Raw genomic sequence first — 22,080 nt, 5'->3', positions numbered from 1 at the left:
AAAGAATGGTATAAACGGAACATGGGACTACTTCCAAAGCAAATATATATATATCGATGGTGGTTGTCCAAAAGGGTCCGAATAAAAGGTTTCCGGCCCCTCATAATGGTACTAATCACTGGTAAAGTGGACCCATGATATTCTTCGTATAGTGGTACTAAGCACAGGTAATTTAAACCCATGGTGCTTCTCCCCGATTTATACTAATCACAAACCTATGGCGTTCCTCACAATGGCACTAATCGCAAGTAACTTCGACCCATGGTGTTCCTCGCGTGGTAGTACTAATCACAGGTAATCTCATGGTTCCTAAAGCAACATCCCTTGGTCACCCCTTTTAGTCGCTTCTTACGACAGGCAGGGTGTATTCTTCGTCTGCGCCCCCCACCCACGAGGGTTGAAAGTGCGTTGAGGTTAAACATACATTATTATTATTTATTATTATTATTATTATTATTATTATTATTATTATTATTATTATTATTATTATTATTATTATTATTATTATTATTATTACATGAGAAACTAATGGATGAAGCTGTACGTACGTAGTAGTATCTGAGGTGGGATCATGCGAGACGATTGGATCGACGAGAATATAATAGGGAACATGCATGATCCGGGGTTTTAATTAAAAATATGCTAATCTGATTCAAAATTTCATGCAGAATTCAAAAATGTGATCAGAATGTACAAATAATAACTCCAAACATGATAAAAATCTAAATCGATGTACGAAACTGTCACGCGACGCAAGTACGCGATCTCATTGGTCTGACGTCATCGTACAGGTTGCCTGAATTAGCAGACGAAATAACATAGTGTGCTGTGAGAAGCAGGATACACTTCGCGTATTTCTACTTTATGTTAGTGTCTGGTATAGTTAAATTCGAGGTCTATACATTAGATAATAATCTGAGTGGTATATTTTAGACTTAAAATGAATCCTGCGCTGACAGTGAGGCAGAAAACTTATAAATGGTGTAGAGTTCCGATCTGCAATAGCACATCGCATACCATCCCAAACAAATTGTTTATAAATGTTCCAAAGACGCTAAAACTAGGGAGAAATGGATTTTGGCGAGCCGGAGAAATGCTGGTGATATATCGGAAAAGTCTACAGTTTTTTTTTTTTGAAGATTTTAACGTATGATGAATTTGTTCGAATTTTCAATCACTTTTCCATGTCAGCTGTTCTAGTGGTAAAACTTAATTTTAATGTATGCTGCTTTATTGAAATGCTTCAATTACATCTTCGAATATGAAAGTAATAAACAGTGCATTAATTAATGCTGATTATTAAAGTATTCTCCAAATCTAACCTATGTTTTGGGTGATCCATGTCAAGATAATAAATCAAACGGGTTATGAACCATATTGACAGCTCTAATTCTACCAATTTGTCTCGGCATGCGACAGTTATTTATGTCTTTATTAAACAGCTTAATTTGTAAGGAAATTTAGGCTATATCTAAATACTCTATAATATAACAAAAAATAGGCGTGTACATCATGCAAGGAAACAACGTGAATTTAACAAATGTATAACTACATAAAACCAATGCTTGTCTGTTGGGGTCTCATAAGTTAACAATGCTCAATTATAATAATTATCATAATATTAATGAAATAAATAACATAATTGCACACAGGTGAAAATAGTGATGTTGGTGTTTAAAATATTATCCAACTTAGCCTAAGTTTTAGGTTATACAAGCCAAGTCAATAAACCGAAGGGTAAAAATACCGAGCGAGTTGGCCGTGCGGTTAGGAGCGCGCAGCTGTGAGCTCGTATCCGGGAGATAGTGGGTTCGAACCCTGAAGATGGTTTTCCGTGGTTTCCCATTTTCACAAAAGGCAAATGCTGGGGCTGTACCTAAAGCCACGGCCGCTTCCTTCCCATTCCTAGGCCTTTCCTGTCCCATTGTCGTCATAAGACCTACCTGCGACGGTGTGACGTTAAGCAAAAAAAGAGTAAAAGTCACAGCACCCAAAGACATTCCTGTATTGAACGACTAAAATGTCACCAGGACACTTTTCTTGCTTGATATGCTCAGCGTGTTAAAAGCCAAATGTAATTAATGTTATTGGCTTTACGCCCCGCTAACTACTTCTACGGTTTTCGGAGAAGCCGATGTGCAGGAATTTAGTCCTGCAGGAGTGCTTTTACGTGCCAGTAAATCTACCGACACGAGGCTGACGTATTTGAGCACCTTCAACTACCACCGGACTGAACCAGGATCGAACCTGCCAAGTTGGGGTCAGAAGGCCAGCACCTCAACAGTCTGAACCACTCAGCCCGACTTGTGAAAACTAGATGAAGTCATATTTATCTTTATCATATTTAACTTTTTCCCTCCACAAATATATTTAATGTTTCTCTTTCATGGGCCTCGGAAGTGGGTAGGCCAGTTGCCCCAACCATAAATATATATTTTTTCGGGAATGATAGATTAGACCTATAGTACTATGACCTTTCTTTCTTTCTTTCTTTCTTTCTTTCTTAATCAGTTTATCCTCCAGGGTTGGTTTTCTCTCCGACTCAGCGAGGGATTTCACCTCTACCGCTTCAAGGGCAGTGTCCTGGAACGTGAGACTTTGGGTATGGTGATGAAACTGGTGAGGAGGGCCATTACCTCGCCCAGGCGGCCTACCTGCTAGTTCAACAGGGGCTTGTTGGAGGATGGGAGGATCGGAAGGGATAGACAAGGAAGAGGGAAGGAAACGGCCGTGGCCTTAGGTGCCTGGAGGAGAAGTGGGAAAATACGAAAAATCTCTTCGAGGATGGCTGAGGTGGGATTCGAAACTCCACTACTCAGTTGACCTCCCGAGGCTGAGTAGACCCCGTTCCAGCCCTCATACTATTTGTTTTCAACTTTCATGGCAGAGCCGGGAATCGAAACCGGGCCTCCGGGGGTGGCAGCTAATCACATTAACCACTACACCACAGAGGCGGACTAGTACTATAATGCTGCCTATATGTTTATGTTAGTACTGAAATCCGATTTCTTACTTTACTAATGCTGAAAGCCCGAAAATGTAATGTTATTCTTTAATATGGGAATCAATCTAGAAGGAAAAGTTGAAAGTGATGTGATTTCTATCCAGGTTCGTTTTTATCCTAATACTATGAGTTACAGTACATTGCACGTATATAGAAGACGCCACTTACAAACTTGCTTTTTATCCGCGAATTTCTGCGGCCACAAAAGTCCCTATTTTTCAAGAATGATGACATCTACACATGGTAGATTGTCTGACTGTGCTGTTTTGAACCTTTCTTCTGTCATTTCGAAGTTATTCGCGATCACGAATAACAAACAATCGGCTTTTAGCAACGGCTGATGCACAACGGCTGGTAGAGCCAGTACCTACTGGTAGAGCTGCATGCGGTACTGGATCGTGACGTCACAGCGCGCCGCTTACGTCAGAGGCCGTTTCACTCGCCTTGCGGAAAGGCACTATTAAATATTTTTTTAAATGGTATGAAACAAGGCAACTTACCACAATGTAATACGTTTACGTACTATTTCATTGGTGTACTTTTCAAAAAAAATATTTTTGAAAATTGTGATGTTCCGTATTGGCTCAGTCTTGGGAGATTAGCAAGGAGGCCTAGCAGACTATAGTTTGATCTTGTTCGTCTTTATTTCAGGGGATGCAGAAGAGTCAGGAGTGCCGATTGAAAACCGATTGTTGTGGAGGCTTAGTTCAAATTCCCGAGGTCTGAATGCTGAAAGGCATAACAGAATTTCCTTAGTTAGGAAACTGGAACTTATATTTCGTATGCCTTGATTGCCTTGTTTTCAGTAGCGCTACATTCTGAATAATATAACTGTCCTCAACAGTCTTTATCATAAAAGGCGGTGAAACTGTATCCTGCATCATTTCAGTTCATTGCATGGCAGCCGAGTGGCATAGTAACTGTTTACCTCAAAGGTGCTGCGATTCCAATCCCGAACAATGGATGTGGGATTTATGGAAAGAAAGTCTCGTCTAGGCTGTGTGAAAATGAGGAACAATGGAAAACTACCTTTACTGCCGCCTTTTATGATAAAGACTGTTGAGGGCAGTTATATTATTCAGAATGTAGCGTTACTGAAAACAAGGCAATCAAGGCATACGAAACATAAGTTCCAGTTTTCTAACTAAGGATATCCACAAGTTACTGCTCACGATTTCCAAGGATGTCCCCTCTGTTATTCATTTGACGACCTTATTAACTCTTCAAATCTACCCAACATTCTGTCGATATAGCACCAGACTTATTATGCAATGCGACATCACAAAAATTACTACTTGTATACAGCGGAGATTGTGAACCCACAGGTTTCAAATGAGAACTACGTGAAACCGAACAACGGTGTTTAGTTTAAACTACAGAATTGTACTTTTGGTTAAAAGGATATGAGAATTTCACCCAACGGTACTTTTACTTTACTTGGTACAATAACAGATCTTCCATTTGATTTATGAGTAGGTTGTGCTCATTTAATAATTCAATGGGCCATTATTTTACTCTAGAATTAAAATAAAAATCAAAGCTATATTCTCAATTATAATTACAGAGTGAGCAAGACATTTACAATGTATTTCACAACAAAATCTGTGAAAATGGGAACCCACGGAAAATCCTCTTCAGGGCTGCCGACTGAGATTCGAACCCACTATCTCCAGAATGCAAGCTCACAACTGCACGCCCTAACAGCGCGGCCAACTCGCTCGTTGAATTTAGTTTCATTCGGTTCTTCCATCGCTTTTCCCACGTCGTGGTGGGGTCACGGGTATGAACTGTGTCGCACATGTGGACTTGGCCCTGTTTGACGGATGCGTTTTTCTGTTCTGGCTGGTAGTGTAGTGTATGTATAAGAGGAGTGTATTGCTACAAGCGCACAAACCGAGCCCGAGGAATTAACGATACACCATTAAATCCCCGACCCGGCCTGGAATCGAACCCATGATCTCTGAACCGAAGACCTTGAAGATGAATATCCAGCCAAGAAACCCGGCTGTTTTACTAGGTTGTATTTTTATTACTGTTCCCTTCCATAATTGTGCAATTTGGACAATACGTCTTCATTAAAACTGAGAATGAGGCGCTATAAATTTACAGTCAATCCCCTTAGTCTGTTCCATAATAATTCGTAGTATAAAACGAGGGTGGCACTAAAATTAATTGTCAGTATTAGAGTACCACTATTAAAATGTAAAATCCTTTATGCTTGACTGCTAATAATACGAAACAAAATTTATGGAATACAATAACATTGTTTATACTGCACTACCTGTTGCTGAATATACTGTACAGTAATATAAAATTAACAATACCTCATCTTTATTTTTTGCGACAGAAGCCTGTGATAGTCTAATGTCTCCTCTTATTTTCATGTATTCTTTTAACGACATTGGTGACAGCAATCAGATGATTTAACTCAGAACAATCACTTCATGTTTCTCCGACAGTCTTCCCACACACACACACACACACACACACACACACACAAAATGATCAGACTTGATTTTGGAAAACACTCATATTCACGAACTTCGCGTTTTACTTTTATGGAAACAACAGCTCTCTTAATTTTGCTTGACATACTTGACTTATTAATGGCACTATTGTTTCACAAACTGAGAAGTGGGAGAGTGGAATATGTAAATCTTTGGCCACAAAATCGCAAAATTAGAAGGGGGTTGTTCTATGACATTGTTTGCAAAATTAAAGTCTTCCCACCCAGTTCCTTACGCCATCAGCTGTTAGACTTCAAAAACGTTTTTCCACTGCCACGGAGCCAGGAATTCCTGAAAAAGAAATCCAGCCCTGGTGGTCAAGACAACCATAGTTACATCTGCTTCGGTGAATGGTAACTGATGCCACATCTAATCACAATTATTAGAGGAACGCCAGAATATGTATTATAGAAGTACAGTACTGTAAATACATAAACGAGCAAGATTTTACACAACTTTTTGCAGAAAATTTAAGTTACGTTTATTATTCACATTGGCACTAACGAGGTTATTCATTAACACTGGAGAATATTTGTTTGCATGCGTTTATTGGCATACAAGGGTGGCACCAGAACCGGTGACATTATGACCGTTGACTGTACTTCATAATACTGTAGTCTGAGGGGAAAACAGGCACTACTTCTGATAATCTACCCTCTTATAATATACAGTTATTGCAGTTTGTGAAGATTACCTTCCTGATCAGCCAAGATTGCCAGCATTTCATGAGTTGGCTCACCATGAAGGTTCTATTCCTTTCTTTGGAAGCGGGGAGGAAGTAGAGAATGAACTCTGTTGCCGGTCATAATCTTTTTGTCCAAGATAAAATTTAAAATGATAAATGGAAGAATAATTTACGGACAACCTAATACTTGCGGTTCAGAAGAACTCCTGTAACACGATGTCCTGTTAGATCAAGGAAATAAGGTAGCACTGCTCGGTTTTGTGAATCTCTCAATTACCGTATCTAATACTTTAGATTCTGCATGCTCGGGACGAGAAACCTGTGGGCGTATGACACGACAACCAAAATACTTAGTTCTACGCATGACTTGATCACGTGTCACACGTCACTACCAGTTTGCTTTAATTGTTAAGGATTAATACTAACACTGAAGTACAGAGCCCAGTGCATATGTTTACTTCATCCCCTAACAATGTCAACCATTATCTGAAGCACTCAGTGAGGCTGAATCCGTTCTTAATGATGCGTCGATAATCAAGCAGGTTTTCCGGTTTCTATAGAAGACCATCCACACGTTTTCTAGAGCCTTCAGATGAAAAACAAGGTATTTCTTCACACACTTCAAATCTGCAACATTCAAACATACATTTCTATTAGCGATGTTTGCGGCCAGGTTGGAGTTGTCATTAGTTCCGTATCCGAGGCAAAAATGACTGTCTCGTATCATATGTTGTCCTTTATTTTTCAATAATAAAATTTAAGGAATAAATGATTCTGAAAATATTAGAGGGAAGCTTCATGCAATGGCGAAGCTCTAAAATATCTCGTACAATCCAACGATTTCTCTTAAGGCAACATTGCAAAGCTGCAGTTGTTCAAACTAAAGAAAAACAATTTTTCTTAACTTGAAAGTGCAGTTGAATGCCTTCAGTTTACCGATAAGATTGATATGGAAGAGCCTTTTGAAGTGTTTCTGCATTTTTGGAGACATTCCTTCGGAAATCCTGAACAGTGTTGAAGATGTATTAAGCATACAAGGAATAGCGAAGTAGGCCTACATGAACTTTAGAAACTTCACAAACTGGTCTGTTTTGTGCTTAGCTTCTGGTTCTAACGAGTTTGTTGAACGCATACTATATTCTCCTCGATTACAAACAGTTGGCCTTATACAAGAAACAGACTCAATGTTCCTAACAGGCTATAGAATAAACTTTTGAATTCAACAAATAAAAGTGTCATGTCAAGGATTCCGCACTGTGGTGAAATCTGATGCTAACATTTTAAAGGCTGTAAAGTAAAATAGCATATACACGTGGAAGAAATGATACCTGTTCTGAAATCAGCAGTGTTTATTATTTCATTAGAATGCCCAGTATTTTTGTGATATGCCCCTTGTTTCTTTTGGAAAAATGTGGCAACCCTCAACCGGGGAACTACATTCTGCTGCAGATTGGGAGAGCATTTTTTTACCTAGTGGCGACAGATCTTAAATCTCAGTCTTCCTACATGGCGACAACAACGGTTCTTTAATCTTTCGAAACGAACTCTACATCATACTATATTACCTATTAGCCTGCTGAATGCATTATTTCAATAGCGGTCACAGTTCACAGTGAAGCAACATAACCCGCCCATTATTATCAGGAGAGCGTACTCCTCCGCAACCTTTTAGTTCCTGTTTACTCAATTCCGGTGACAGACCTCACGGCTGGGCGAAACCTGTAATCATTTTCACTCACACGCTATTAAAGAACATCGGCCATAAAGTCTCGAGGTTAAACAAATCCATAGTGAACATTCCAGAAAGATAAGTATTTCCTACAAATTATTACTTGAATATACAAGCATAAAATTGGTAAGATTAATTTCAAAAGTTGGTTCAAGTGCTAGTATATACGTAAGTCCTTTAATATCTAAATTTGTTGTCTGAATGTGTTCTGATGTGTTTCTAGATCAATGGATCAGCGAACCACACAAAGATACAAGATAAATCAGTTTTATAATTAGAAACAATGCAAAGTGTCACCGGCCCCGCGGTGTAGGGGTAGCGTGCCGGCCTCTTACGCGGAGGCTCCGAGTTGGATTCCCGGCCAGGTCAGGTATTTTTACCTGGATCTGAGGGTTAATTACAAGTGATTACAATTCAGATAGGGGCGCTGGTTTAGAAAACTAAGAATAACGGCCGAGGGGGTTCGTCGTGCCGACCACACGACACCTGCTAATCTGCAGGCTTTCGAGCTGAGCAGCGGAAGCTTGGTAGGCCACTGCACTTCAGTGTTAATACAATGTCTCCTGCAAAATCGTGGAGGACGGAAATGTCCATATTTGAACCTAAGTTACTCATTTGAATTGTCAACAAAAATCTCGATACGTACCAGTCTAGTTTCGGATGATGATGATGATGATGATAATAATAATAATAATAATAATAATAATAATAATAATAATAATAATAATCTGGCGGCAGTGAAGTACAATAAGATATACTGCCCTAAATCATACAAGAAAAAAAAGAGTTTGTCCTTCAAAAAATAATGGTTTTAGGTCACACCGACTCAGACAGGTTTTGTATCGACGATGGGGTCGATGTGTTAGGGTAGGGCTAGGACTGGGAAAGAAGTGACCGTGGCCTTAAGGTACAGTCCCAGCATTTTCCTGGAGTGAAAGGGGAACTATGGAAAACCACTCTCACAGCCCACATTTTCCGAATGCAAGCTCTCAGCTACAAGGCCCAAACCGCATAGCTAACTGGCTCGGCTCTTCAAGAACAAAGATATATCTAAAAGAAAGGGAACGACTTTCAGAGGCGTGAACAGTTGCTTTAGTGGAGGTGACCGTTTTAGATGGAAATAGAACTAGGGTAGATCTGAGTAGTTCAGATGGTAGAGCGTAGGGTTTCTGACCCCACATTGGTGCAATAAGAAAAGAAGAGCCAGTCTGTCCGTACTAACTCAAAGACTAGAATGCCATTGGAGCTTCAAGTAGGCAGTCTTTCGCCTTTAAGGGTGGAAAAATTACTCGACAATATTCGTACGAAGTCTGAAGGCTGAGTTATATAGTATTTTATTTCCACGCCTTGTACAGCCGATTTTATTTTGCCTATATGTTCGTTCTTCCAAGGAATGAGTCGTTTCTTCTTCGTCTTGTGAATGCTTTGTTTTTCCAACCACTATCACCTCTACCACATGTCCACGGATTTCATTCTTCGGTGTCCTTGAAAATGTTTTACATATTTTTCCTATATCATGTTCTTGAGTTGGTTTTACTGGAGGCAGCCAATCATTATGGAAATTAAATGAATAGTTCGTACGGACACAGCGGGCTTTCCCGATTAGCATCTCAAATGGCCATAGCGTGGAAGCGGTCTCACTAACACACGTGCTCGCGTTTCGTCACTTTCCACTCGAGGGTCAAGTTCTTGGTCAGTCTCCGTTCGTGCGTGCGTGTAGGGGACATATTAGGTGCGTGAGGTGCGTGGTCTCGTAAGTTGTGTAATACCAATGGTGAAATAAACATGGTATCTATGTAGCACGCCCACGGGGCTTCCCCGGGGACGAGTGTTGCTCTTTCATTAAGATAAACTAGTAATAACAGGTTATCGTCTATTGGCTAATGTTATGATTGGTTAAAAGGTAAAAGAACGTACGCATTAGATTATTGCTTCCAGTCACTTGCATACTGAGCGAGTACTTCACCTTCCTGCGATAAAAGTAGCGTAGGTTACCTTTATGGCACCTGCTATACATTCCCAGCAGCTAAGTTAACATCTGATGTTACGAACAAGGACCCCTGCTCTTACCTCATGCAGTGCTGGATTTATAAACGAGTCTGTATGGCCCGGCCCCAGAGCGCCAAATTTTGAAGGGCGTGAAGTTCAAGACGTAATACTCTACACTGCATTGCAGTTCTATGAAGGATTAAATAGTTTAATATTAATGTATTTAATTTTTTAAATGAAATGAAATATTTAGTACATTCTATAAATAAATAATAAAAACAATCATTTTCACCATGTTATTAGCGACCTCCGTGGATCAGTGGCACAGTGTCGGCTTCCGGCTACAAAGATAGTGGGTTCAAACCCGGCAGAGGTAGCTTATTTTCGAAGGGCGGAGAAAAGTCAGTTCGATACTCGATGTCGTACGGTGTCGGCATGTAAAATATCTCTGGTGATACATTCTATGTTTACCCGACAAAATTTATTAAACTCTGCCTTAGACGCCCAAGAGAGATTCGGTTTACTCTGTCATTTAGTAGGCATGGAATAAAACGGAACGTCGAAAAAATTGACGAGCAGACAGCCTTATTACCTTTTCAAATGTGTGCTGCTTCAATATTATTCTAATCAATTATTTTATAATGTTATGATTAATAATAATAATAATGGTTTCACGTTCCACTAACTAATTTTGCGGTTTTCGGAGACGCCGAGGTGCTGGAATTTTGTCCCGCGGGATATTTTCCTACGTGTCCGTAGATTTACGGACACTGGGCTGACATGTTTTTGCACATTCAAATATCACCGGACTGAGCCAGAATCGAATCTGCCAACTTCGGCTCAGAAAGCCAACGTCTTAACGGTCTGAGTCACTCATCCCGGCGTCATCAATTAAACAGAGCAATAAAAGGTCAACAGCATGTTTAATGAAGAAACTTCTGTATTCGACACATACAAATTATATGACAACGCCTATAAAATATTTTCTAATGGTTACACTAATACACGCGTACTTATCCTACGCTGCTCATACGACAGTCTTTCCTAGTCAATGTGTTAATTAAATATTCAAGGCATTATTAATAGACTTACGTAGATTAGTAACTGTTAAAAAATTTCAAAATTTTGCTTTATAACAATTAACTTCATAATCTAAACTTACAAATACTGATTTTGTAGATCAAATACCAACAACCCTTAATTCATAAATATCGAGTTTTTGCATGTTCCTATGGGCCTCACTTATAATTAAGGATACCAAGTTTTCCCGAGTGAGCGAGTGATTTGCGAAACATGATTAATTGATTATATTGTGTACAAATCAATTACATTTTATTTAATGCCCTCCTAGGCCGATATATTATTTTCATCATCATCATCATCATCTGTTTACCCTCCAGGGTCGGCTTTTCCCTCGGACACAGCGAGGGATCCCACCTCTACCGCCTCAAGGGCAGTGTCCTGGAGCTTCAGACTCTTGGTCGGGGATACAACTGGGGAGAATGACCAGTACCTCGCCCAGGCGGCCTCACCTGCTATGCTGAACAGGGGCCTGGTGGAGGGATGGGAAGATTGGAAGGGATAGGCAAGGGAGAGGGAAGGAAGCGGCCGTGGCCTTATGTTAGGTATCATCCCGGCATTCGCCTGGAGGAGAAGTGGGAAACCACGGAAAACCACTTCCAGGATGGCTGAGGTGGGAATCGAACCCACCTCTACTCACTTGACCTCCCGAGGCTGAGTGGACCCCGTTCCAGCCCTCATACCACTTTTCAAAGTTCGTGGCAGAGCCGGGAATCGAACCCGGACCTCCGGGGGTGGCAGCTAATCACGCTAACCACTACACCACAGAGACGGACTATATTATTTTACTCTCTCAAAATAACGCGAGATGTTGTGTTTTACACGAAATTTACAGTTTAATGTGAAATTCTGATTTGTTCAAACGAAATTTTTGCTTTTACTGAAGTTTCGACTTGCGTAAAATTTGACGAATTTAACGAAGTATCTATATATATAAAATAAGAGTTTGTCTGTACATTGCTCAGAATTTGAAAATAATTTTATTTCTGTATCGGTCATGTCCACAGTAACAAGGAAATGCACTTTACTTTTCCGTAATGTCTGTCTCTGTCTGTACACGCATCACTAGAAAACAGCTAAAGAGAATTTCATGAAAATCGGTTTGCGAAGTCGGGGAATAAGTCGCTACAATCTAAGCAATAAATAATTTTATTCACGCTGACAAATGGTAGTTTAGGGGAAGGCCTAAAATTTAATTCTCAAATATTTATATTAGTGGTCCTATCGATAAATACTACATAACCAACGTTATACAGAATTAAATTCCCGACCATTTATGTCTTGTACATTTTTACCGTTCCGGCTATGATAACAGATATTCATGAATTTGTATTTTTGTTGCTAAGTCCATATCGACGCTGAGCCACGGGAAAATGGGTTGACAGAATTGAATGAAAATCGGTATATAGAGTCGGGGAATAAGAAACTACAGTCAAAGCTATAAACAATTTTATTCACCCTGGATGAAACTGTAGTTTAGGGGAATGCGCCTAAAATTTAATTTTTAAATACCTATCTTTTTGGTCCTAGCGAAAAGTACTACATAACAAAAGTTACAGAGAATACAATTTCCAATCACTTATTTAAGTTTTACCGTACCGATTATGATGAGTGGTATTTCAGAGTCTGAAGAAAACTAAATGTGAAGGCCTACAATATCGAAAGAGTACCTATTAACATTTTTTTTTGCTAGTTGTTTTACGTCGCACCGACACAGATAGGTCTTACGGCGCGATGGGACAGGAAAGGGCTAGGAGTGGGAAGGAAGCGGCCGTTGGCTTAATTAAGGTACAGCCCCAGCATTTGCCTGGTGTGAAAATGGGAAACCACGGAAAACCATTTTCAGGGCTGCCGACAGTGGGATTCGAACCTACTATCTCCTGAATACTGACCTATAACATTGATCAACAATAACTTGACATTGACCATTGCTTGTTGTGATGTTATTTGTCTCTTATGCTGCATCTGAAGTCCGGTAGATGGGATTATTGATGCGTACCGAGTAAAATAGCCTGACAATATTGGCAGGAAATAGCCGGAGAGTTAGAAAACTTCCTTCTTTAGCATGCCATTCCTCTGGATCATACACATTCTGATACAGCTGGTACGTAACACACTGGTTCTTCATAGTATTCCAGTTATTCTATTTCTACTCTGACACGCTGTTTTGAATGATCAGTGTGCGTATTTAAGGCAGAGGCTGACTTAGTAGTAGTAGTCTAGAATTACAATTTAGGCATATTCCAAATTATAGCACCACAATTCACCAAACTCAAAATTCAACCGTGAAAAGAGCCGTTTCTTAAGAAAAGGCTCTTTCTCTTCACTTTTATTAAATTCTACATTCATTTCATTCCAAATTATTAGTGAAGAGGGGGTTTCTCCTCTGGTTTGGAGTAAAAATTTCCTACAGGTCAGATTTGTCCGCCGCCAGTGTAGTGAATTGATGTTTTCCGACTCATCGGGTACTGCTAGGAAACAGCTTAGTAAAAGGGCATAGTTTTTGCCCTGGGAGTCTCCACTATTCGACCCTCTCCCAGCCGAAAAATGACGAGTGTTCACGAATCACGGCTGTCTGCGGTTTAGTCATTCCAGCTCTGGAACTTTGGACTGTTAGATCGGCAGTGTAGTCCTGTTCGTTAAACATGAGAAAATGTGCGGTATTTCATTTGATCGAGTATTTCATATGAAAACATTGATTTTAATCGCGCCACTCCTACTGACATTGTAGTGTATGTTCATTTCAGTTGGGAAAACCACTAAGACAGTCTTTCTGAGGATGTAAAAAGGCAGGTGGAGAGTGAGTGTCTGCCATTATAATGAAACCTCCCCAACATGATTGTGACTGATGGTATGCAAGCTGGTCTACCATTACAGTGAAAATTCCCTAACTCAGTCTTCATATAAGAAAATATGTTTGGTGACTTCCCCGTCGCGTTTCTACAGTAGGCTAACGTTAAGAGCTATGCAATTTAATACAATCTTGCTCACAACGTGTACACTAGAATTCCGCACACAATGCAGAATTCCGTAGCGAAGCACGGGTACATCAGCTAGTATTAAAATAATAGAGTGTAGTGCTGCGAACTGAAGACCAAACTGGCTTCTTCCTCGTCGGCCGAGCGAGTTGGCCGTCGGGTTAAGGGTGCGCAGCTATGAGCTGGCATTCGGGAGGTAGTGGAGTTCGAACGCCACTGTCGGCAGCACTGAAGGTAGTTCTCAGTATTTCCCCATTTTCACACCAGGCTGTACATTAGTCAAGGCCTCGGCCGCTACCTTCCTACTCCTAGCCCTTTCCTACACCATCGTCGCCATAAGACCTATCTGCGTCGGTGCGACGTAAAGTACCTTAAAAAAAAAACGCGAGGAGAAGGAAACTATTTGCTTACAGCAAGCCGCCAGTTGAGCGCAGAAAGAACCTCAGTCCTGAACTCCGAACCTTTCTGCACTCAACGAATAATTCAATACTCTGTTGGCGATGCTGTAACTACGTGCACAAACATGCGTCTATATCCAAAGATTCAGAATCTGATCATAACTAAATATCGCTAACAGCGTGATGCATGTCTTTTCTGCAATTATCGATTCAGTCCTAAAAGTACAGCCCTAAATGGGAAACCTTGGAAAACTTATCTTCAAGGCTACCGACTGTGGGGTTCGAACCCTCTGTCTCCCGAACGCAAGTTTACAACTACACGGCGCTACTCTAGCCAGCTCGCTCGGTCGTCAGACTATATGAAAGGAAATTCCACAGACCAAGGAAGACACAGTACAAGCTAACTTTTGAATTTTTATTATCTTTTTTTTTTTCTTCAATATACCCTTCTGGAATATTTTGTTGACAGTAACTCCCGTTTTCTGAGGGCCTTCACACAGTGTTATTTCTTTTCACAGATGTTGGTGGCGATGGCCGCGTTGTCTGCGGGGGTGGTTAGAGGTGCTCCTGCCCTGGGGCGTCTGACGGAGGCGGAGTGGGAATCCTACAACGAGATCGACCACCAGGTACCTTAATTATGACCAATGTCCAACTACACCCATTGTGGGAGGAGAAAATGTCATTAATCACAACTTTCTTCAACTCTACAATCCATTACTCCTACTCTGAAACAAGACACTTGTCTCCATTTGTGTCCTGTGCAGGCCCACTGAGGTATCTATTATCCGCACACTTTATCTTGGTGCATTTACACGCTAGTGCTGAATCGGTCGACCTCGGCGATCTTCGAGATTCGTATTGGCAACCTTTGAAACACAAACTATGAATCGCTTAAGCATCGTTGTGCGACATCTGGCGTACACTTTACGTACTAGTACTGTTTACACAACAAAGCTAAAGTATAGAATTCATGCTAGGAACAAGATTCGCATCGAGAAATGTTTTATAATGTTATATAATGTGTATGTGACATAGTTGTTGGCTTAAGATGATAACGGTTTAGAAATTTCATATCGATCGATCATATTCTCGATTCAATTCAGATTTCATTTTCATTCAGTTGGCAGCACCAGGCAGCACTATCGATACCGGGACAGCTCCCTCCTTACTCCTCACCCCCGTACACAAATGCACCAAGATAAAGTGTGCGGATAATACGTAGATACACTATTAAAGGATGCGTGTTTGTATATTCATTGTTTCAGTATTTTCTGATGAATATTCATTTTAAACGTAATCACTACCTGAGAGTCTTTCTTTTCTCCTTTGGTGTCTGCCCGCGTTCCTAAACCTGGAAAACAGCTTAACATTTCTACCAAACTCTGTACTTGAAACACTTAACAGACTCGTATGGTATCAAGGTCACCGCATGGAGTAAGGAGTTTGTATGAACTAAAAACTTATTCTTAAATAATTCCGTTCATATCAGGTCTAGAGCCTCCGGCCTCTCACCGCTGGGTTCCGTGGTTCAAATCCCGGCCAATCCATTGTGAGATTTGTGCTGGACAAAGCGGAGGCGGGACAGGTTTTTCTCCGGGTTCTCCGGGTCATCTTTCATTCCAGCAACATTCTCAAATATTTCATTTCATTAATCATTGCCCCAGATGAGTGAGACAGGCTTCGGCAGCCGGCACAATTCCCATCCTCGCCGCTAGATGGGGGCTTCATTCCATTCCTGACCCGGTCAAATGACTGGAAACCGACTGTGGTTTTTCATGTATCAGGTCTATTGAAACTTTTTATATGATAAACTTCGTAGAAAATGCAACTGAAGTATTTTATGACATACATACTCGTATTTATCGTACGATGGATAATAGCAGATGTTTACGAACATTTGATTTTAGTCCAACATTGGACAAGGAATTGAACGTATTATAACTAATTCAGAAATCGCCCTCATACTCTTTCGATTCTGTTCGGCTTTATCGTACTTAACATTACTCCACATGTTTCCAGAGGAAAATGTACGTTTAACTGGATGCATTAAACGTGTGAATGGATGGAGAGAAAGGTTATCAAACAATAACACTGTACCGACTGATTAATGTTCTTGGTTAGTTAGGTGTGTTCTGTCTCTTTTGCTGCCATTTATCCAACCCATCAACGACATGTGCACAACAGCTAGCTTTAATTTTTATAATAATATAGTATGAATTAATATTGGCGTTACTTTCTACGAGGCTCACTTAACTCTAAGGTGGAGAATTAAAATCCCAAGGCGCTGCAGAGCCCTTACGGTCCTTGGCCTACAATGTAACCGCTGCTCAACTCTAAGGCCTCCAGATTACGAGGTGACGCGTGGTCAGTGCCATGAATACTCTCGGCCGTTATTATCGACTTTCTAGACCGGGGCCGCTATCTCACCGTCAGGCAGCTCCTCGATATTATTCTCACGCAAGCCGAGTGGGCCTCAAACTAGCTCTCAGATCCAGTCCTCGAATTACCTCTACATCGCGGGGTCGGCAGATTGAAAAGTGAACAGAATGACAATTAGTGTTGTGCATATCATTTCAGATGGAATTACTGATGTCTGTTTTTTCAGGGGCCTGGAACATACGCCTTCGGCTACGACATAGACGACGCCAAGACAGGAAACACTCAGTTCCGTCAGGAGGAGCGTTTCCCGAACGGCACTGTGGCTGGTAGCTATGGGCTAGTGGAACCAGATGGGAATGTGCGAGTGGTTCACTATGTGGCGGACCATTTGGGTTACAGGTGAGCGACGTACCTTGAACTAGCGGTGCAAGACTTTTCCTATTTTAATTGCTTAACGTTGCCCTAACTTCTTAAGGTTTCCGGTGACTGAATTAGAAGGCAGGAAATTGGAGTTAACGGTTATGGCTTTAACCAAATAGGCCCAATATTATTTTACAATATATTGAGTGAGAACATACCGTGTACAAATATAAAACCAAACTTTGTTTAAATGCGGTACACTACTTAGTTCAGGTACGTAACATAGGTTCTTAAGACAGAACACTAAATTTAATCGGGAGAAATATGCACTTCTTTAATAGAGAATTCTTTTCTAGGATGTTATTATTCATGCTGCTAGGGAGCACAAGTGTTTTCATGGAACTACTTTCATGATTTGCAGATTGTTTATATGAGCCGTATAAGAACCAGACATTATAATCTCTTGGAATTTTGCCACTTCAAAGATATAAACTGTAGACATTCTTTACGTTTCGCGAAGACGTGGAGCAAAGTCTTAACATGATTACAGAAAAGGGAAAACTATAAAGTACACGTGAACACAAATGAATTTATACCGTGAGAATTATTCAAGTGAATTACTCTACTAGCACGTTCACTTTAATGTCCACCTGATTACATTGGATAATTTAACATAATTGTTAACTATAGTTATTTTAGTTTTGAATTGGAGAAAATGAGTTCTAAACAACGTTGCCGTAAAATGAGGTAATTAAAAAAAAATGTTCTTCCTCGAAAACTTACTTTCGTTGATGCTGTAGTAAGCAGTTAATTATGGGAGATCAGTCCAAAGCTAGACGGTTGGCTTCATTTTAAAATTCACCCTTTGCTGAAAATCTTCCGCTAACTAGTTTCCATATTGGAATTAAATAAGCTGTTCTGCGAAAATTGAAGCATTTTGAAGTATCTACTGCGTGATGAGTACTGTATGTATAAAACGAAATACCCTGTTCGGAATTAAGCATGACTATTCTGTTCATTTGCCGTAGTTTGTATATTTCTTACTTTGAACACATCCCAATAGAATTATACTGCTTGTTTAAAGGGGCCTAAAATCGAAGGTCATCGACCCAATATAGAATTATATCTGAAATACTTATCCGTCTAAATTTTTGTTCTTATTTACTGCAAGTGACCACAAGAACTTATTTCTGAATAAGGAACCGTGGACAGGTTATTTAAATTGTACTAGTCTTTCTTAACAGACACGTGTCAAATCTGTGTCGTGATGAAAGACTGGTGATGCAGTCATCAAAACATTTTAAGACTATGATGATGAATTCGCCCTGAACCTGTTGTGTTTTATCTACATGGGAAGTGAATTAACTTATATTCTGAAAATTAAAAATGAATTCTGATAAAATATTATACGAAGAACATACAATCGCATGTATTAATTTACAACGCGTAAAAACAATATGCACGTCATGTACCGTACTCGGAGAACCACTTTCAGAAATTAAAGCGTATTTCTTTATAAACATCTATTATTCAATAACCTCGATCACACTATCTTAACGAACAAGAAACATTCACAAAAGGTGCTTCATTCGTACTAATGTTTTGATTTTATTCAGTTTAATACAACAAACAGGCTATTGGTAATGAGAATTGTTTAATAATATATCCCATCATTTAGTTGCAAATGGGGAATTTGTTTACTGCAGTATTCATCTTTAAAATAAGTATAGACCTACTACGAAATGTAATTTATGCATCCTGAAGTCAGGAACAGGTCACAATCATCAGAAACTCAAAACCATTCACCAAGGCGAAATCGATCATGGCACTGTACAACACACGTAAGAGCCAAACTAGAATATGCGAGTGTAGTGTGGAGCCCGAGGTTTCAAAAATACATCAGGTTAACTGAAATGGTGGCAGAGGCGTGTCGTAAAATGTATAGACTGTAAAAAATGTGGTGTTTATCCTTTTATGGTGCCATTCAATCAGCTGTTACAGAATATGGAAGACCGTACAAAAATTAGGGATGCTAAATTCCATAGTTAACCCAGACTTTTTATCCAGGATAAATTTTCGCGTACCTCGTATAAATTCAAGGCTAAATATAAGTGAGAAAGCACATACTACCTCACACAAACAATTCACCACTTTACAGATTGTGTAATAGCTACAACAGAGCTGTCTTGAAAGAGCGAACACTTCGACCTCACTTTGCCTATCAAAAAGTTCTTGAATATTTTCAACACACTGACGAAATATTAACATGACTGACAATACACTCCTTATGACTATGTTAGTTTAGTTTCATAGTATTTAAAATTTAAATACTGTAATTAGAACTATTAGAAATAGTTCTACGTTAGATTATAATTATAATTATAATTAATAATTAATAATACTGTAATTAGAACTATTAGAAATACTTGTAAATCAGAGCAAATAAATTAATAAACAATGAGAAGTCATTATCGCTTGCTTGCTTGTTTGCTTGCTGTATTAAGTAGGAGCATTATGCTCTGTGCGAGACATCCGTAGACGGCACAATTTTACTTGCCGAGAGGCGAACACATTGAATGCATTAACATTTGTTCCATTTTGACAACTCTATGGCTAATACTGCTAGGTCTACTTTATCTAACGAACATCTTGTATGGTAGAAATAACACTGAAATTTAATACTGAAGTTAATTATGTTACTCACCTTGTTTTAGGGTTATGATTGAGAACTCCCCGAAGTCAAGAAGGGTGCTGCCTTCGGCTGTGGAACCAAGCGCTGCATATGTACTCACAAGTCAGCCAGCGGTGCAATTGCCTCTACAAGAACCTTCTCCAACGACACATTTTAACAGTCCCGTCAGGAATCAACCTTCAACGTTCTTACATCCGAACAGTATAATTCGAAGCCAACCCCCTTCACCTATATACCCGAACAATGACAGAAGTCAACAACAATCTTCACTCAGATATCCAAGTAATGCTGTGGTCTCAAATCGAAATGTTTCCCCGCAGCAAATATTTCAACTTCAAGCTGTACCGAATTCAATACCGCGATCCGCACCGTACACACCGTACGCGACGAATTACGTTCAAAAATAGTGTATAATTCTCATTAAACGTCGTCGAAAGAAAGACATATTCATCCTGACCGATATTACAGTTCAAAGTACAGCCTAGCACTCCATTCTCACGGTAGATGGAGCAAGCCCTATGCCCGACGACACACTGACAATATTCTGCGTAACAAGGGGACTGACGGGGTAAAATCACGTGTTTCACCCGCCTTCCTTGGTGACGTGTACCATATGTCAGTGACCATTACTACGAAAGTCGTTGTGTTTCTTTTAGCGATTAACGCAATGGTCATTCCTTCTACTTTATTCTACTACACTTCAGGATATATTGTATCATTTATATATGTGCAATATTTAGTGAAAACGTTTATGGCCATTACCTGTAAACGTGGAAACCTAAAATATCGACCATCTTCTCAACATGTCATATAGGCTACAGCAGTCACCCCTCCCCTCCGGCGAACTTCTCTTTCCAAGAGGTATTCTGATTTGCCACTTATGCTCAACTCCAAGAATTTAAACACCGACCTAAAAAAAGCAAACCATGGCAGGGTAGTGTACGGGTAGCGTTTCCGTATTTTATATTAGGCCAAGAGTTATATTTTCAATAAAGTATTTTAATTCGGGTATGAGAGAGGGGAACATGGTTCATCTATTATTTTATCCAGTGTTAAGAAGAGTACAAGAAAAAAAAAGCCTAGGCTGAATTAGAGTAACCTAAGAAATATTTTACTCAATTTCAAATTACTTCTTCAATAAGAATCCGTAAAATTTACTTCACAGAACTCAAGTCTTAAGAAAATCACTTTTTTTTCGAATGCGGCTGGAACGATACCAATGTTATTACGTTTTTTTTAGTATATATAAGTGGCTATCATAATCAAGTAGGAATAATAATAATGGTATTGGCTTTACGTTCAACTAACTACTGTACTTTTACGATTTTCGGAGACGCCGAGGTGCCGGAATTTAGTCCCGCAGAAGTTCCTTTCTCGTACCAGTAAATCTACTGACAGGAGGCTGACGTATTTGAGCACCTTCAAATACCAACGGACTGAGCCAGGATCGAAACTGCCAAATTGGGGTCAGAAGGCCAGCGCCTCAACCGTCTGAGCCACTCAGTCCGGCCAAGTAGGACTAAACATGATATCTAGGAACTTTCAAAAATATTTTTCTACCATAATTATTCAGTTAATGACTTAGCGTTTCAAATCATTTGTCATTTACTTTACAAAATAATTCGTTTCGAAATTTCTCATCGTTAATCTCCGTCCTCTCGGCGGTTGAGATGGTGGTGAGGGGTGAAGTACATCTCTGCATGTACTCAAAAGATACCTTACTTTTTTTTTTTTTGCTAGGGGCTTTACGTCGCACCGACACAGATAGGTCTTATGGCGACGATGGGATAGGAAATGCCTAGGAGTTGGAAGGAAGCGGCCTTAATTAAGGTACAGCCTGTGCGAAAATGGGAAACCACGGAAAACCATCTTCAGGGCTGCCGATAGTGGGATTCGAACCTACTATCTCCCGGATGCAAGCTCACAGCCGCACGCCTCTACGCGCACGGCCAACCCGCCCGGTGGAAGATACCTTACAGGGGCACTTACATGAATATCTGTGTTTAATGATGCATTGCGCCATTTCATTATTGTAGCTCATTGGCTCCGATAGATTACTGTTGGTGGACGGAAACAACATGAACCGCGTATGTGAGCGTTAGACAGTTGGTCATACTGATATATAATATAATTTTAAATAAATAATTCGATATTTCGCGCCTTTGTGAAGTTAGCCAATCAGATATCTAGCCTTTGTCATGGTCTTTGCGAGGTGGTGTTACTAAATATGCAGGTGGCTGAAACCCGGCTTCCACTTACTTGTGCCAGGCTCCTCACTT

General features: G+C 40.0%; 1 protein-coding gene across 1 annotated transcript in view; it reads left to right on the top strand.

Moving 5' to 3' along the window:
* Window positions 1-21,036, top strand: part of LOC136871572 (cuticle protein 19) — a 79,259-nt gene extending 58,223 nt beyond the window's left edge. The window contains exons 2-4 of the mRNA XM_067145003.2: window positions 14,889-14,996; window positions 16,976-17,148; window positions 19,824-21,036. Of these exons, the coding sequence (XP_067001104.2) occupies window positions 14,889-14,996; window positions 16,976-17,148; window positions 19,824-20,208 (666 nt within the window). The 3' untranslated portion in view covers window positions 20,209-21,036. The remainder of the gene's footprint in view (window positions 1-14,888; window positions 14,997-16,975; window positions 17,149-19,823) is intronic.
* Window positions 21,037-22,080: the final 1,044 nt, after the last annotated feature.

Source organism: Anabrus simplex, chromosome 1, assembly GCF_040414725.1.
Source record: "Anabrus simplex isolate iqAnaSimp1 chromosome 1, ASM4041472v1, whole genome shotgun sequence".
NCBI classification, from domain to species: Eukaryota; Metazoa; Arthropoda; class Insecta; order Orthoptera; family Tettigoniidae; genus Anabrus; species Anabrus simplex.
Note: the sequence above shows the minus strand (reverse complement) of the source record. Positions and strands in the feature narration are given on the sequence as shown.